At 41.4% G+C, this 17,602-nt stretch overlaps 1 protein-coding gene across 1 annotated transcript in view; it reads right to left on the reverse strand.

The window, feature by feature from the left end:
- The window catches only part of LOC135558338 (receptor-type tyrosine-protein phosphatase mu-like), a 588,334-nt gene that overhangs the window by 161,790 nt on the left and 408,942 nt on the right, over positions 1–17,602 (reverse strand). Inside the window, exon 19 of the mRNA XM_064992077.1 lies at positions 6,174–6,185. Coding sequence (XP_064848149.1) covers positions 6,174–6,185 — 12 coding nt within the window. The remainder of the gene's footprint in view (positions 1–6,173; positions 6,186–17,602) is intronic.

A 17,602-nucleotide genomic window follows, 5' to 3' on the forward strand; every position in this document is an offset into this window, starting at 1 on the left:
TTATGATTCCATGACTCAGAAATAATATGATGAGGGAAGTAGTCAGTAGTTCTATGATGAGGGAAGTAGTCAGTAGTTCTATGATGAGGGAAGTAGTCAGTAGTTCTATGATGAGGGAAGTAGTCAGTAGTTCTATGATGAGGGAAGTAGTCAGTAGTTCTATGATGAGGGAAGTAGTCAGTAGTTCTATGATGAGGGAAGTAGTCAGTAGTTCTATGATGAGGGAAGTAGTCAGTAGTTCTATGCTGAGGGAAGTAGTCAGTAGTTCTATGATGAGGGAAGTAGTCAGTAGTTCTATGATGAGGGAAGTAGTCAGTAGTTCTATGATGAGGGAAGTAGTCAGTATTATTATGATGAGGGAAGTAGTCAGTATTATTCTGATGAGGGAAGTAGTCAGTAGTTCTATGACGAGGGAAGTAGTCAGTAGTTCTATGATGAGGGAAGTAGTCAGTAGTTCTATGATGAGGGAAGTAGTCAGTAGTTCTATGATGAGGGAAGTAGTCAGTAGTTCTATGATGAGGGAAGTAGTCAGTAGTTCTATGATGAGGGAAGTAGTCAGTAGTTCTATGATGAGGGAAGTAGTCAGTAGTTCTATGATGAGGGAAGTAGTCAGTAGTTCTATGATGAGGGAAGTAGTCAGTAGTTCTATGATGAGGGAAGTAGTCAGTATTATTATGATGAGGGAAGTAGTCAGTATTATTATGATGAGGGAAGTAGTCAGTAGTTCTATGATGAGGGAAGTAGTCAGTAGTTCTATGATGAGGGAAGTAGTCAGTAGTTCTATGATGAGGGAAGTAGTCAGTAGTTCTATGACGAGGGAAGTAGTCAGTAGTTCTATGATGAGGGAAGTAGTCAGTAGTTCTATGACGAGGGAAGTAGTCAGTAGTTCTATGATGAGGGAAGTAGTCAGTATTATTATGATGAGGGAAGTAGTCAGTAGTTCTATGATGAGGGAAGTCGTCAGTAGTTCTATGATGAGGGAAGTAGTCAGTAGTTCTATGATGAGGGAAGTAGTCGGTAGTTCTATGATGAGGGAAGTAGTCGGTATTATTATGATGAGGGAAGTAGTCAGTATTATTATGATGAGGGAAGTAGTCAGTAGTTCTATGATGAGGGAAGTCGTCAGTAGTTCTATGATGAGGGAAGTAGTCAGTAGTTCTATGATGAGGGAAGTAGTCAGTAGTTCTATGATGAGGGAAGTAGTCAGTAGTTCTATGATGAGGGAAGTAGTCAGTATTATTATGATGAGGGAAGTCGTCATTAGTTCTATGATGAGGGAAGTCGTCAGTAGTTCTATGATGAGGGAAGTAGTCAGTAGTTCTATGATGAGGGAAGTTGTCAGTAGTTCTATGATGAGGGAAGTAGTCAGTAGATCTATGATGAGGGAAGTAGTCAGTATTATTATGATGAGGGAAGTCGTCAGTAGTTCTATGATGAGGGAAGTCGTCAGTAGATCTATGATGAGGGAAGTAGTCAGTAGTTCTATGATGAGGGAAGTAGTCAGTATTATTATGATGAGGGAAGTAGTCAGTAGTTCTATGACGAGGGAAGTAATCAGTAGTTCTATGATGAGGGAAGTAGTCAGTATTATTATGATGAGGGAAGTAGTCAGTAGTTCTATGATGAGGGAAGTAGTCAGTATTATTATGATGAGGGAAGTAGTCAGTAGTTCTATGATGAGGGAAGTAGTCAGTAGATCTATGATGAGGGAAGTAGTCAGTAGTTCTATGATGAGGGAAGTAGTCAGTAGTTCTATGATGAGGGAAGTAGTCAGTAGTTCTATGATGAGGGAAGTAGTCAGTAGTTCTATGATGAGGGAAGTAGTCAGTAGTTCTATGATGAGGGAAGTAGTCAGTATTATTATGATGAGGGAAGTAGTCAGTAGTTCTATGATGAGGGAAGTAGTCAGTAGTTCTATGATGAGGGAAGTAGTCAGTATTATTATGATGAGGGAAGTAGTCAGTATTATTATGATGAGGGAAGTAGTCAGTAGTTCTATGATGAGGGAAGTAGTCAGTAGTTCTATGATGAGGGAAGTAGTCAGTAGTTCTATGATGAGTGAAGTAGTCAGTAGTTCTATGATGAGGGAAGTAGTCAGTAGTTCTATGATGAGGGAAGTAGTCAGTAGTTCTATGATGAGGGAAGTAGTCAGTAGTTCTATGATGAGGGAAGTAGTCAGTAGTTCTATGATGAGGGAAGTAGTCAGTAGTTCTATGATGAGGGAAGTAGTCAGTAGTTCTATGATGAGGGAAGTATTCAGTAGCTCTATGATGAGGGAAGTAGTCAGTAGTTCTATGATGAGGGAAGTAGTCAGTAGATCTATGATGAGGGAAGTAGTCAGTAGTTCTATGATGAGTGAAGTAGTCAGTATTATTATGATGAGGGAAGTAGTCAGTATTATTATGATGAGGGAAGTAGTCAGTATTATTATGATGAGGGAAGTAGTCAGTAGTTCTATGATGAGGGAAGTAGTCAGTAGTTCTATGATGAGGGAAGTAGTCAGTAGTTCTATGATGAGGGAAGTAGTCAGTATTATTATGATGAGGGAAGTAGTCAGTATTATTCTGATGAGGGAAGTAGTCAGTAGTTCTATGACGAGGGAAGTATTCAGTAGTTCTATGGTGAGGGAAGTAGTCAGTATTATTAAGATGAGTGAAGTAGTCAGTAGTTCTATGATGAGGGAAGTCGTCAGTAGTTCTATGATGAGGGAAGTAGTCAGTAGTTCTATGATGAGGGAAGTAGTCAGTATTATTCTGATGAGGGAAGTAGTCAGTATTATTATGATGAGGGAAGTCGTCAGTATTATTCTGATGAGGGAAGTAGTCAGTATTATTCTGATGAGGGAAGTAGTCAGTATTCTGATGAGGGAAGTAGTCAGTAGTTCTATGATGAGGGAAGTAGTCAGTATTATTCTGATGAGGGAAGTAGTCAGTATTATTATGATGAGGGAAGTCGTCAGTATTATTCTGATGAGGGAAGTAGTCAGTATTATTCTGATGAGGGAAGTAGTCAGTATTCTGATGAGGGAAGTAGTCAGTAGTTCTATGACGAGGGAAGTAGTCAGTAGTTCTATGATGAGGGAAGTAGTCAGTATTATTATGATGAGGGAAGTAGTCAGTAGATCTATGATGAGGGAAGTAGTCAGTATTAGTATGATGAGGGAAGTAGTCAGTAGTTCTATGATGAGGGAAGTAGTCAGTATTATTATGATGAGGGAAGTAGTCAGTAGTTCTATGACGAGGGAAGTAGTCAGTAGTTCTATGATGAGGGAAGTAGTCAGTATTATTATGATGAGGGAAGTAGTCAGTAGTTCTATGATGAGTGAAGTAGTCAGTAGTTCTATGATGACGGAAGTAGTCAGTAGTTCTATGATGAGGGAAGTAGTCAGTAGTTCTATGATGAGGGAAGTAGTCAGTAGTTCTATGATGAGGGAAGTAGTCAGTAGTTCTATGATGAGGGAAGTAGTCAGTAGTTCTATGATGAGGGAAGTAGTCAGTAGTTCTATGATGAGGAAGTAGTCAGTAGTTCTATGATGAGGAAGTAGTCAGTATTATTATGATGAGGAAGTAGTCAGTAGTTCTATGATGAGGGAAGTAGTCAGTAGTTCTATGATGAGGAAGTAGTCAGTGATATTATGATGAGGGAAGTAGTCAGTATTATTATGATGATGGAAGTAGTCAGTAGTTCTATGATGAGGGAAGTAGTCAGTAGTTCTATGATGAGGGAAGTAGTCAGTAGTTCTATGATGAGGGAAGTAGTCAGTAGTTCTATCATGAGGGAAGTAGTCAGTAGTTCTATGATGAGGGAAGTAGTCAGTATTATTCTGATGAGGGAAGTAGTCAGTATTCTGATGAGGGAAGTCGTCAGTAGTTCTATGATGAGGGAAGTAGTCAGTATTATTCTGATGAGGGAAGTAGTCAGTATTCTGATGAGGGAAGTAGTCAGTAGTTCTATGATGAGGGAAGTAGTCAGTAGTTCTATGATGAGGGAAGTAGTCAGTATTATTATGATGAGGGAAGTAGTCAGTAGTTCTATGATGAGGGAAGTAGTCAGTAGATCTATGATGAGGGAAGTAGTCAGTATTATTATGATGAGGGAAGTCGTCAGTAGTTCTATGATGAGGGAAGTCGTCAGTAGATCTATGATGAGGGAAGTAGTCAGTAGTTCTATGATGAGGGAAGTAGTCAGTATTATTATGATGAGGGAAGTAGTCAGTAGTTCTATGACGAGGGAAGTAGTCAGTAGTTCTATGATGAGGGAAGTAGTCAGTATTATTATGATGAGGGAAGTAGTCAGTAGTTCTATGATGAGTGAAGTAGTCAGTAGTTCTATGATGAGGGAAGTAGTCAGTAGTTCTATGATGAGGGAAGTAGTCAGTGGTTCTATGATGAGGGAAGTAGTCAGTAGTTCTATGATGAGGGAAGTAGTCAGTAGTTCTATGATGAGGGAAGTAGTCAGTAGTTCTATGATGAGGGAAGTAGTCAGTAGTTCTATGATGAGGGAAGTAGTCAGTAGCTCTATGATGAGGGAAGTAGTCAGTAGTTCTATGATGAGGGAAGTTGTCAGTAGATCTATGATGAGGGAAGTAGTCAGTAGTTCTATGATGAGGGAAGTAGTCAGTATTATTATGATGAGGGAAGTAGTCAGTATTATTATGATGAGGGAAGTAGTCAGTAGTTCTATGATGAGGGAAGTAGTCAGTATTATTATGATGAGGGAAGTAGTCAGTAGTTCTATGATGAGGGAAGTAGTCAGTATTATTATGATGAGGGAAGTAGTCAGTATTATTCTGATGAGGGAAGTAGTCAGTAGTTCTATGACGAGGGAAGTAGTCAGTAGTTCTATGATGAGGGAAGTAGTCAGTATTATTCTGATGAGGGAAGTAGTCAGTAGTTCTATGATGAGGGAAGTAGTCAGTATTATTATGATGAGGGAAGTAGTCAGTAGTTCTATGATGAGGGATGTAGTCAGTATTATTATGATGAGGGAAGTAGTCAGTAGATCTATGATGAGGGAAGTAGTCAGTAGTTCTATGATGAGGGAAGTAGTCAGTAGTTCTATGATGAGGGAAGTAGTCAGTAGTTCTATGATGAGGGAAGTAGTCAGTATTATTATGATGAGGGAAGTAGTCAGTAGTTCTATGATGAGGGAAGTAGTCAGTAGTTCTATGATGAGGGAAGTAGTCAGTAGTTCTATGATGAGGGAAGTAGTCAGTAGTTCTATGATGAGGGAAGTAGTCAGTATTATTCTGATGAGGGAAGTAGTCAGTATTCTGATGAGGGAAGTAGTCCGTAGTTCTATGATGAGGGAAGTAGTCAGTAGTTCTATGATGAGGGAAGTAGTCAGTAGTTCTATGATGAGGGAAGTAGTCAGTAGTTCTATGATGAGGGAAGTAGTCAGTAGTTCTATGATGAGGGAAGTAGTCAGTAGTTCTATGATGAGGGAAGTAGTCAGTAGTTCTATGATGAGGGAAGTAGTCAGTAGTTCTATGATGAGGGAAGTAGTCAGTAATATTCTGATGAGGGAAGTAGAGGCATTAAAAACAAGTTATTTAAAAGGGGATAAGTAATATTTGTATTTGATGTTTGATGCACCTCATATTGACATTAGAGATGTAGTATTTTAAATTCCCCTCAGACCCCTGTCAGTGGCAGAAGGAGGCAGAGATAAGACTGTTCGCTGCTCTGGCCCCCCAATGGTGGAACAAACTCCCTCACGACGCCAGGACAGCGGAGTCAATCACCACCTTCCGGAGACACCTGAAACCCCACCTCTTTAAGGAATACCTAAGCCAAATCACTTAAATGTAAATGTAAATGTAATGGCCATGAAGCTGGATGTGGATGCGGCTTCAGTACAACACAATGGCGAATGCAGTCAGGCACCATACAACCAATACAATGAAAACAAACAAAAACAACCCCCCCGGGAGATAATGCATGATAATGCAGCAACGATGGTGTACTGTGATCATGCAAGACAAGGCTAATGGCTTCAAGGTGGAAACGGAAGGGGAGGTGAAATGTTAGCGTGTCCACTGGCCATGCAGATGCCATAATAGAAAAGTCAAAGTTATATCCACGAATCAGCTCTCTCACTGTCATCTGTGTGTTCCTCTGACATCACCTCCTTCCCCAAACCAAGGCCAAGACCAGGGGGCCTTGGTGACTTACCATTTATGGGCACTTTTATTGGAGATACAGAAAGAGGTTAAGTACGAGAAGAGATAGAGAAGGAGAGAGTATAAGAGAGGAGAGGAGAGGAGAGGGGAGAAGGGAAGAGAAGAGAAGAGAGTATAAGAGAAGAGAAGAGAGTATAAGAGAGGAGAGGAGAAGAGAAGAGAAGAGAAGAGAAGAGAAGAGAGGAGAGGAGAGTATAAGAGAGCAGAAGAGAAGAGAAGAGAGGAGAGAGTATAAGAGAGAAAAGAGGAGAGAGTATAAAAGAGAGGAGAGAAGAGAAGAAGAGAGAGAAGAGAGGAGAGGAGAGGAGAGAGAGAGAGAGAGAGAGAGAGAGAGAGAGAGAGAGGAGGTAAGCAACAATACATCATAAGCACTGTTACAGTGTAGATTGTTTTTTAGAGCTACTGTTTGTTAGATCACATCATGCCTGTGCTGTTTTAAATCAGTAAGGCCTTGGCTTTGTTAATTTGATGAGGAAATTGTGGCGTGGGCATTTCAACAGTGTAATACAGTCTTAAAAGAACAAATCAAAAACAGAATTGTTTTCAAGTGGATAGAATGATTTCAAAGGGGCAGAATGGTTTTCAAGGTGTCAGAATGGATTTTAAGGGGGACAGAATGGTTTTCAAGGTAGACAGAATGGATTTCAAGGTGTCAAAAAGGTGTCAGAATGGATTTCAAGGTTTCAGAATGGATTTAAAGGGGACAGAATCAAAAAATGCAACAACAAAAAATGTTTGTGGCCTCACTCCTGAAATGGAATTAGATGTGGTTATGATTGCTGACATTTTGGCTATTATGATGCAAAATAAAGCCTGCAATGAGATGAACAAGATGCACTAATCACTTCCATTAAATGATAATCAACTCCCAAAATATGTTATCTCAAACTGTCACAATGATAATCAACTCCCCTAATATGTTATCGCAAACTGTCACAAAGATAATCAACTCAATTCAATTTTCAATTCAATTCAATTCAAGGGGCTTTATTGGCATGGGAAACATGTGTTAACATTGCCAAAGCAAGTGAGGTGGATCATATACAAAAGTGAAATCAACAACTCCCTTAATATGTCATCTCAAACTGTCACAACGATAATCAACTCCCATAATATGTTATCTCAAACTATCACAACGATAATCAACTCCCATAATATGTTATCTCAAACTATCACAACGATAATCAACTCCCATAATATGTTATCTCAAACTGTCACAACTAAAAACAGATAACCTTTTCAAGCCAGCCTGCTTCCTGGCTCGCAACCAGCTAGCGCTAATGGCTACATGCTTCATTGCTTCCCAAGCTAATGTTAATTAACTGTCAACATGGTTTAAAATGACAGGTATTATGTTGATTCCATGATATGGTGGTAAATTTAGACTTTAATGGTTGCATTGTTGTACAAGCAGAAATATAGTGTTTTCATGTTTTTCTTGAGATTTGTGGAAAACATATCACACTAACACAATCCCTGTTGTGCTGTATGTGTTTCCTTCTGGCCTCGTTCATTACCATGGATAGCAATATACCGCAACTGTCTCACTATAATAATTATAAATATTATTATGATCACGTTTTTTCCAAAATATATAGTATAACATAAATATAGTTCAGTTCTGGAAGGTTCAGTTCTGTGTACGCTGTGACAGTTCAGGCTGGTCTACCTCTGTCTCCCTCTCTCTCTGTCTCCCTCTTTCTCTCTGTCTCACTCTTTCTCTCTGTCTCACTCTCTCTCTCTGTCTCCCTGTCTCCACCTCTCTGTCTCCCTGTCTCCATCTCTCTGTCTCCCCCTCTGTCTCCCTCTCTATCTGTCTCCCTCTCTCTCTCTGCCTGTCTCCCTCTCTCCATCTCCCTCTCTCCATCTCCCTATCTGTCTCGCTCTCTCTGTATCCCTCTCTCTGTCTCTCCCTTTGTCTAAATCTTTGTCCCTCTCTGTCTCTCTCTCTGTTTACATAAGTGGTTGATCTCTCTCTCTCGCTCTGTTTATATAAGTGGTTGATCTCTCTCTCTGTTTATATAAGTGGTTGATCTCTCTCTCTCTCTCTGTTTATATACGTGGTTGATCTCTCTCTCTAACTTTATATAAGAGGTTGATCTCTCTCTATGTTTATATAAGAGGTTGATCTCTCTCTATGTTTATATAAGTGGTTGATCTCTCTCTCTCTGTTTATATAAGTGGTTGATCTCTCTCTCTGTTTATATAAGTGGTTGATCTCTCTCTCTCTATCTCTCTCTCTCTCTCTCTGTTTATATACGTGGTTGATCTCTCTCTCAAACTTTATATAAGTGGTTGATCTCCCTCTCTCTGTTTATATAAGTGATTTATCTCACTCTCTATATATATGTTAATATAAGTCGTTGATCTCTATCTCTGTTTATATACGTGGTCTGTCTCTCTCTCTAACTTTATATAAGTGGTTGATCTCTCTCTCTCTGTTTATATAAGTGGTTGATCTCTCTCTATGTTTATATAAGTGGTTGATCTCTCTCTCTCTCTCTCTCTGTTTATATAAGTGGTTGATCTCTCTCTCTGTTTATATAAGTGGTTGATCTCTCTCTCTCTCTCTCTCTCTGTTTATATACTTGGTTGATATCTATCTCTATGTTTATATAAGTGGTTGATCTCTCTCTCTATGTTTATATAAGTGGTTGATCTCTCTGTTTATATAAGTGGTTGATCTGTCTCTGTTTATATACTTGGTTGATATCTCTCTCTATGTTTATATAAGTGGTTCATCTCTCTCTATGTTTATATAAGTGGTTAATCTCTCTCTCTATGTTTATATAAGTGGTTCATCTCTCTCTCTATGTTTATATAAGTGGTTCATCTCTCTCTCTATGTTTATATAAACGGGTGATCTCTCTCTCTCTCTCTCTCTCTCTCTATGTTTATATAAGTGGTTGATATCTATCTCTATGTTTATATAAGTGGTTGATCTCTCTCTCTCTCTATCTCTGTTTATATACGTGGTTGATCTCTCTCTCTAACTTTATATAAGTGGTTGATCTCTCTCTCTCTCTGTTTATATAAGTGGTTGATCTCTCTCTCTCTCTCTCTGTTTATATAAGTGGTTGATCTCTCTCTCTCTCTCTCTGTTTATATAAGTGGTTGATCTCTCTCTCTCTCTCTCTCTCTCTGTTTATATACTTGGTTGATATCTATCTCTATGTTTATATAAGTGGTTGATCTCTCTCTCTATCTCTGTTTATATACGTGGTTGATCTCTCTCTCTAACTTTATATAAGTGGTTGATCTCTCTCTATGTTTATATAAGTGGTTGATCTCTCTCTCTCTCTCTCTCTCTCTGTTTATATACTTGGTTGATATCTATCTCTATGTTTATATAAGTGGTTGATCTCTCTCTCTCTATGTTTATATAAACGGGTGATCTCTCTCTCTCTCTGTTTATATAAGTGGTTGATCTCTCTCTCAAACTTTATATAAGTGGTTAATCTCTCTATTCTTGTTTAAATAAGTGGAAGATCTCTCTATTTATATAAGTGGTTGATCTCTCTGTTTATATAAGTGATTTATCTCACTCTCTCTATATATATGTTAATATAAGTCGTTGATCTCTCTCTCAAACTTTATATAAGTGGTTGATCTCTCTATGTTTCTATAAGTGGTTGATCTCCCTCTCTCTGTTTATATAAGTGATTTATCTCACTCTCTATGTTTATATAAGTGGTTCATCTCTCTCTCTATGTTTATATAAGTGGTTCATCTCTCTGTTTATATAAGTGGTTCAGCTCTCTGTTTATATAAGTGGTTCATCTCTCTCTCTCTATGTTTATATAAGTGGTTCATCTCTCTCTCTATGTTTATATAAACGGGTGATCTCTCTCTCACTCTCTCTCTCTAAGTTTATATAAGTGGTTGATCTCTCTATATGTTGATATAAATAGTTGATCTCTCTCTCTCTATGTTTATATAAGTGGTTGATCTCTCTATGTTTCTATAAGTGGTTGATCTCCCTCTCTCTGTTTATATAAGTGATTTATCTCACTCTCTATGTTTATATAAGTGGTTCATCTCTCTCTCTATGTTTATATAAGTGGTTGATCTCTCTCTGTTTATATAAGTGGCTGATCTATCTCTATATTTATAAAAGTGGTTGATCTTTCTCTCTGTTTATATAAGTGGTTGATCTCTCTCTGTTTATATAAGTGGTTGATCTCTCTCTGTTTATGTAAGTGGTTGATCTCTATGTTTTTATACGTGTTTGATCTCTCTCTCTCTGTCTGTTTCTATAAGTGGTTGATCTCCCTCTCTCTGTTTATATAAGTGTTTTATCTCACTCTCTCTATATATATGTTTATATAAGTAGCTGATCTCTCTCTCTGTTTATATAAGTGGTTGATCTCTCTCTCTCTGTTTATGTAAGTGGTTGATCTCTCTATGTTTCTATAAGTGGTTGATCTCCCTCTCTCTGTTTATATAAGTGATTTATCTCACTCTCTCTATATACATGTTTATATAAGTAGTTGATCTCTCTCTCTGTTTATATAAGTGGTTGATCTCTCTCTCTCTCTGTTTATATAAGTGGCTGATCTATCTCTATATTTATAAAAGTGGTTGATCTTTCTCTCTCTCTCTATTTACACACGTGATTCATCTCTCTCTCTCTGTGTAAATAAGTAGTTGATCTCTCTCTCAGTTTAAATAAGTGATTCATCTCTCTCTATGTTTATATAAGTGGTTGATCTCTCTTGTTATATATGTGGTTGATCTCTCCATGTTTATATAAGTGGATGATCTTTCTCTCTCTCTTTGTTTAAATAAGTGGTTGATCTCTCTCTCTGTTTAAATAAGTGGTCTGTCTCTCTCTCTGTGTTTAAATAAGTGGTCTGTCTCGCTCTCTTTGTTTAAATAAGTGGTTGATCTCTCTCTCTCTCTCTATTTACATAAGTGATCGATCTCTCTCTCTCTCTACGTTTAAATATGTGGTTGATCTCTCTCTGTTTAAATAAGTGGTAGATCTCTCTTTTTATATAAGTGGTTGATCTCCCCATGTTTATATAAGTGGTTAATCTCTCTCTCTGTGTTTAAATAAGTGGTCTGTCTCTCTCTCTGTGTTTAAATAAGTGGTCTGTCTCTCTCTCTGTGTTTAAATAAGTGGTCTGTCTCTCTCTCTGTGTTTAAATAAGTGGTCTGTCTCTCTCTCTGTGTTTAAATAAGTGGTCTGTCTCTCTCTCTGTGTTTAAATAAGTGGTCTGTCTCTCTCTCTGTGTTTAAATAAGTGGTTAATCTCTCTCTCTGTGTTTAAATAAGTGGTCTGTCTCTCTCTCTGTGTTTATATAAGTGCTTGATCTCTCTCTCTGTTTATATAAGTGGTTGATCTCTCTCTCTCTATGTATATATAAGTGGTTGGTCTCTCTCTGTTTATATAAGTTGTTGATCTCTCTCTCTGTTTATATAAGTGGTTGATCTCTATGTTTATATAAGTGTTTGATCTCTCTCACTTTCTCTCTCTGTATTTATATGTGTTTGATCTATCTCTCTCTGTTTATATAAGTGGCTGATCTCTCTCTATATTTATAAAAGTGGTGAATCTTTCTCTGTCTCTCTCTATTTACATAAGTGATTTATCTCTCTCTTTATGTTTAAATAAGTGGTTGATCTCTCTCTCTGTTTAAATAAGTGGTCTGTCTCTCTTTCCCTATGTTTAAATACCTCGGCGTTACTCTGGACCCTGATCTCTCTTTTGAAGAACATATCAAGACCATTTCAAGGACAGCTTTTTTCCATCTACGTAACATTGCAAAAATCAGAAACTTTCTGTCCAAAAATGATGCAGAAAAATTAATCCATGCTTTTGTCACTTCTAGGTTAGACTACTGCAATGCTCTACTTTCCGGCTACCCGGATAAAGCACTAAATAAACTTCAGTTAGTGCTAAATACGGCTGCTAGAATCCTGACTAGAACCAAAAAATTTGATCATATTACTCCAGTGCTAGCCTCCCTACACTGGCTTCCTGTCAAAGCAAGGGCTGATTTCAAGGTTTTACTGCTAACCTACAAAGCATTGCATGGGCTTGCTCCTACCTATCTCTCTGATTTGGTCCTGCCGTACATACCTACACGTACGCTACGGTCACAAGACGCAGGCCTCCTAATTGTCCCTAGAATTTCTAAGCAAACAGCTGGAGGCAGGGCTTTCTCCTATAGAGCTCCATTTTTATGGAACGGTCTGCCTACCCATGTCAGAGACGCAAACTCGGTCTCAACCTTTAAGTCTTTACTGAAGACTCATCTCTTCAGTGGGTCATATGATTGAGTGTAGTCTGGCCCAGGAGTGGGAAGGTGAACGGAAAGGCTCTGGAGCAACGAACCACCCTTGCTGTCTCTGCCTGGCCGGTTCCCCTCTTTCCACTGGGATTCTCTGCCTCTAACCCTATTACAGGGGCTGAGTCACTGGCTTGCTGGGGCTCTCTCATGCCGTCCCTGGAGGGGGTGCGTCACCTGAGTGGGTTGACTCACTGATGTGGTCATCCTGTCTGGGTTGGCGCCCCCCTTGGGTTGTGCCGTGGCGGAGATCTTTGCGGGCTATACTCAGCTTTGTCTCAGGATGGTAAGTTGGTGGTTGAAGATATCCCTCCAGTGGTGTGGGGGCTGTGCTTTGGCAAAGTGGGTGGGGTTATATCCTTCCTGTTTGGCCCTGTCCGGGGTGTCCTCGGGTGGGGCCACAGTGTCTCCTGACCCCTCCTGTCTCAGCCTCCAGTATTTATGCTGCAGTAGTTTATGTGTCGGGGGCTGGGGTCAGTTTGTTATATCTGGAGTACTTCTCCTGTCCAATTCGGTGTCCTGTGTGAATCTAAGTGTGCGTTCTCTAATTCTCTCCTTCTCTCTCTCGGAGGACCTGAGCCCTAGGACCATGCCCCAGGACTACCAGACATGATGACTCCTTGCTGTCCCCAGTCCACCTGGCCGTGCTGCTGCTCCAGTTTCAACTGACCTGAGCCCTAGGACCATGCCCCAGGACTACTTGACATGATGACTCCTTGCTGTCCCCAGTCCACCTGGCCATGCTGCTGCTCCAGTTTCAACTGTTCTGCCTTATTATTATTCGACCATGCTGGTCATTTATGAACATTTGAACATCTTGGCCATGTTCTGTTATAATCTCTACCCGGCACAGCCAGAAGAGGACTGGCCACCCCACATAGCCTGGTTCCTCTCTAGGTTTCTTCCTAGGTTTTGGCTTTTCTAGGGAGTTTTTCCTAGCCACCGTGCTTCTACACCTGCATTGCTTGCTGTTTGGGGTTTTAGGCTGGGTTTCTGTACAGCACTTTGAGATATCAGCTGATGTACGAAGGGCTATATAAATAAATTTGAAATGAAAATGAAATAAGTGGTTGATCTCTCTCTCTATGTTTATATAAGTGGTTGGTCTCTCTCCATGTTTATAAAAGTGGCTGATCTCTCTCTGTTTAAATAAGTGGTTGATCTCTCTCTATGTTTATATAAGTGGTTGATCTCTCCATATTTATAAATGTGGTTGCTCTCTCTTTTTATATAATTGGTTGATCTCTCTCTTTTTATATAAGTTGTTGATCTCTCTCTCTCTGTTTATATAAGTGGTTGATCTCTATGTTTATATAAGTGTTTGATCTCTCTCACTCTGTTTATATAAGTGGCTGATCTCCCTCTATGTTTATATAAGTGGTTGATCTATCTCTCTCTCTGTTTATATAAGTGTTTGATCTCCCTCTCTCTCTCTCTATGTTTATATAAGTGGTTGATCTCTCTCTCTCTCTCGCTCTATGTTTCTATAAGTGGTTGATCTCTCTCTCTCTGTTTATATAAGTGGCTGATCTCTCTCTATTTTTATATAAGTGGTTGATCTCTCTTTTTATATAAGTGGTTGATCTCTCCATGTTTATATAGGTGGATGATCTTTCTCTCTCTATGTTTATATAAGTGGTTGATCTCTCTCTATGTGTATATAAGTGATTGATCTCTCTCTCTACGGGTTGGAGCGAGCGGTCGCATCTACACTTCGGTCCGCAGGTAGTATAACTTTATAACTAACTTTTCATTACATTTCATTATAGTACAACGGTTTGATTTGTCTAATCTTAGCAATTTCTTCTTAGCTAGCTACATAGCCGTCTTTGTATCAAAGATAATTGCGTAATTATCGTATTTCGTCGTCCTAACGTAGTCTACACTGCTATCTGCCCAGCAGCTAGCTAACGTCCACCGTCTACCGAATACCAGCACTGTAGAAACTATTACACTCAACTGAACGACTTGATTAGTGTAGTGTTAGCTAGCTACATAGTTGTCTTTGCTGTCTTCGTATCCAAGATAATTGTGTAGTTTAGAGTGTGTAGACTTAGAGTGATTATCTTAATTTACCGAGGTTAGCTAGCCAGCTATTTGTCGTCCTTAACGTAGGAGATACTGCTAGCTAGCTAGCCAACAGCTAGCCAACGTCTACCGAATAGAACTTCAACAACCCGGTCAACATTCCGCTTCGCCCCACAGGTAGTATCACATTTTCATTTCACTTCATTACAGTACAACGGTTTGATTTGTTTGATCGTAGCTAGCTAGCTACATAGCCGTCTTTGTATCAAAGACAATTGTGTAGTCTAGAGCGATTTTATAGGTTAGCTAGCCAGCTATTGTCGTTCTTCTAACGTAACGTAACGTAATCAACACTGCTAGCTAGCCAGCTAGCCCCCGAATAGCAGCACTGTAGAAACTATTACACTCAACGGAACGACTTGATTAGTGTAGTGTCAACAACGCAGCCACTGCCAGCTAGCCTACAGAGTCAACAATGCAGCCACTGCCAGCTAGCCTACTCCAGCAGTACTGTATCATTTCAATCATTTTAGCCAATAAGATTCTTGCTACGTAAGCTTAACTTTCTGAACATTCGAGACGTGTAGTCCACTTGTCATTCCAATCTCCTTTGCATTAGCGTAGCCTCTTCTGTAGCCTGTCAACTATGTGTCTATCTATCCCTGTTCTCTCCTCTCTGCACAGACCATACAAACGCTCCACACCGCGTGGCCGCAGCCACCCTAATCTGGTGGTCCCAGCGCGCACGACCCACGTGGAGTTCCAGGTCTCCGGTAGCCTCTGGAACTGCCGATCTGCGGCCAACAAGGCAGAGGTCATCTCAGCCTATGCCTCCCTCCAGTCCCTCGACTTCTTGGCACTGATGGAAACATGGATCACCACAGATAACACTGCTACTCCTACTGCTCTCTCTTCGTCCGCCCACGTGTTCTCGCACACCCCGAGAGCGTCTGGTCAGCGGGGTGGTGGCACCGGGATCCTCATCCCTCCCAAGTGGTCATTCTCTCTTTCTCCCCTTACCCATCTGTCTATCGCCTCCTTTGAATTCCATGCTGTCACAGTTACCAGCCCTTTCAAGCTTAACATCCTTATCATTTATCTCCCTCCAGGTTCCCTCGGAGAGTTCATCAATGAGCTTGATGCCTTGATAAGCTCCTTTCCTGAGGACGGCTCACCTCTCACAGTCCTGGGCGACTTTAACCTCCCCACGTCTACCTTTGACTCATTCCTCTCTGCCTCCTTCTTTCCACTCCTCTCCTCTTTTGACCTCACCCTCTCACCTTCCCCCTACTCACAAGGCAGGCAATACGCTCGACCTCATCTTTACTAGATGCTGTTCTTCCACTAACCTCATTGCAACTCCCCTCCAAGTCTCCGACCACTACCTTGTATCCTTTTCCCTCTCGCTCTCATCCAACACTTCCCACACTGCCCCTACTCGGATGGTATCGCGCCGTCCCAACCTTCGCTCTCTCTCCCCCGCTACTCTCTCCTCTTCCATCCTATCATCTCTTCCCTCTGCTCAAACCTTCTCCAACCTATCTCCTGATTCTGCCTCCTCAACCCTCCTCTCTTCCCTTTCTGCATCCTTTGACTCTCTATGTCCCCTATCCTCCAGGCCGGCTCGGTCCTCCCCTCCCGCTCCGTGGCTCGACGACTCATTGCGAGCTCACAGAACAGGGCTCCGGGCAGCCGAGCGGAAATGGAGGAAAACTCGCCTCCCTGCGGACCTGGCATCCTTTCACTCCCTCCTCTCTACATTTTCCTCCTCTGTCTCTGCTGCTAAAGCCACTTTCTACCACTCTAAATTCCAAGCATCTGCCTCTAACCCTAGGAAGCTCTTTGCCACCTTCTCCTCCCTCCAGAATCCTCCTCCCCCTCCCCCCCTCCTCCCTCTCTGCAGATGACTTCGTTAACCATTTTGAAAAGAAGTTCGACGACATCCGATCCTCGTTTGCTAAGTCAAACGACACCGCTGGTTCTGCTCACACTGCCCTACCCTGTGCTCTGACCTCTTTCTCCCCTCTCTCTCCAGATGAAATCTCGCTTCTTGTGACGGCCGGCCGCCCAACAACCTGCCCGCTTGACCCTATCCCCTCCTCTCTTCTCCAGACCATTTCCGGAGACCTTCTCCCTTACCTCACCTCGCTCATCAACTCATCCCTGACTGCTGGCTACGTCCCTTCCGTCTTCAAGAGAGCGAGAGTTGCACCCCTTCTGAAAAAACCTACACTCGATCCCTCCGATGTCAACAACTACAGACCAGTATCCCTTCTTTCTTTTCTCTCCAAAACTCTTGAACGTGCCGTCCTTGGCCAGCTCTCCCGTTATCTCTCTCAGAATGACCTTCTTGATCCAAATCAGTCAGGTTTCAAGACTAGTCATTCAACTGAGACTGCTCTTCTCTGTATCACGGAGGCGCTCCGCACTGCTAAAGCTAACTCTCTCTCCTCTGCTCTCATCCTTCTAGACCTATCGGCTGCCTTCGATACTGTGAACCATCAGATCCTCCTCTCCACCCTCTCCGAGTTGGGCATCTCCGGCGCGGCCCACGCTTGGATTGCGTCCTACCTGACAGGTCGCTCCTACCAGGTGGCGTGGCGAGAATCTGTCTCCTCACCACGCACTCTCACCACTGGTGTCCCCCAGGGCTCTGTTCTAGGCCCTCTCCTATTCTCGCTATACACCAAGTCACTTGGCTCTGTCATAACCTCACATGGTCTCTCCTATCATTGCTATGCAGACGACACACAATTAATCTTCTCCTTTCCCCCTTCTGATGACCAGGTGGCAAATCGCATCTCTGCATGTCTGGCAGACATATCACCACCTCAAGCTGAACCTCGGCAAGACGGAGCTGCTCTTCCTCCCGGGGAAGGACTGTCCGTTCCATGATCTCGCCATCACGGTTGACAACTCCATTGTGTCCTCCTCCCAGAGCGCTAAGAACCTTGGCGTGATCCTGGACAACACCCTGTCGTTCTCAACTAACATCAAGGCGGTGGCCCGTTCCTGTAGGTTCATGTTCTACAACATCCGCAGAGTACGACCCTGCCTCACACAGGAAGCGGCGCAGGTCCGAATCCAGGCACTTGTCATC

Source organism: Oncorhynchus masou, chromosome 17 (assembly GCF_036934945.1).
Source record: "Oncorhynchus masou masou isolate Uvic2021 chromosome 17, UVic_Omas_1.1, whole genome shotgun sequence".
NCBI classification, from domain to species: domain Eukaryota; kingdom Metazoa; phylum Chordata; class Actinopteri; order Salmoniformes; family Salmonidae; genus Oncorhynchus; species Oncorhynchus masou.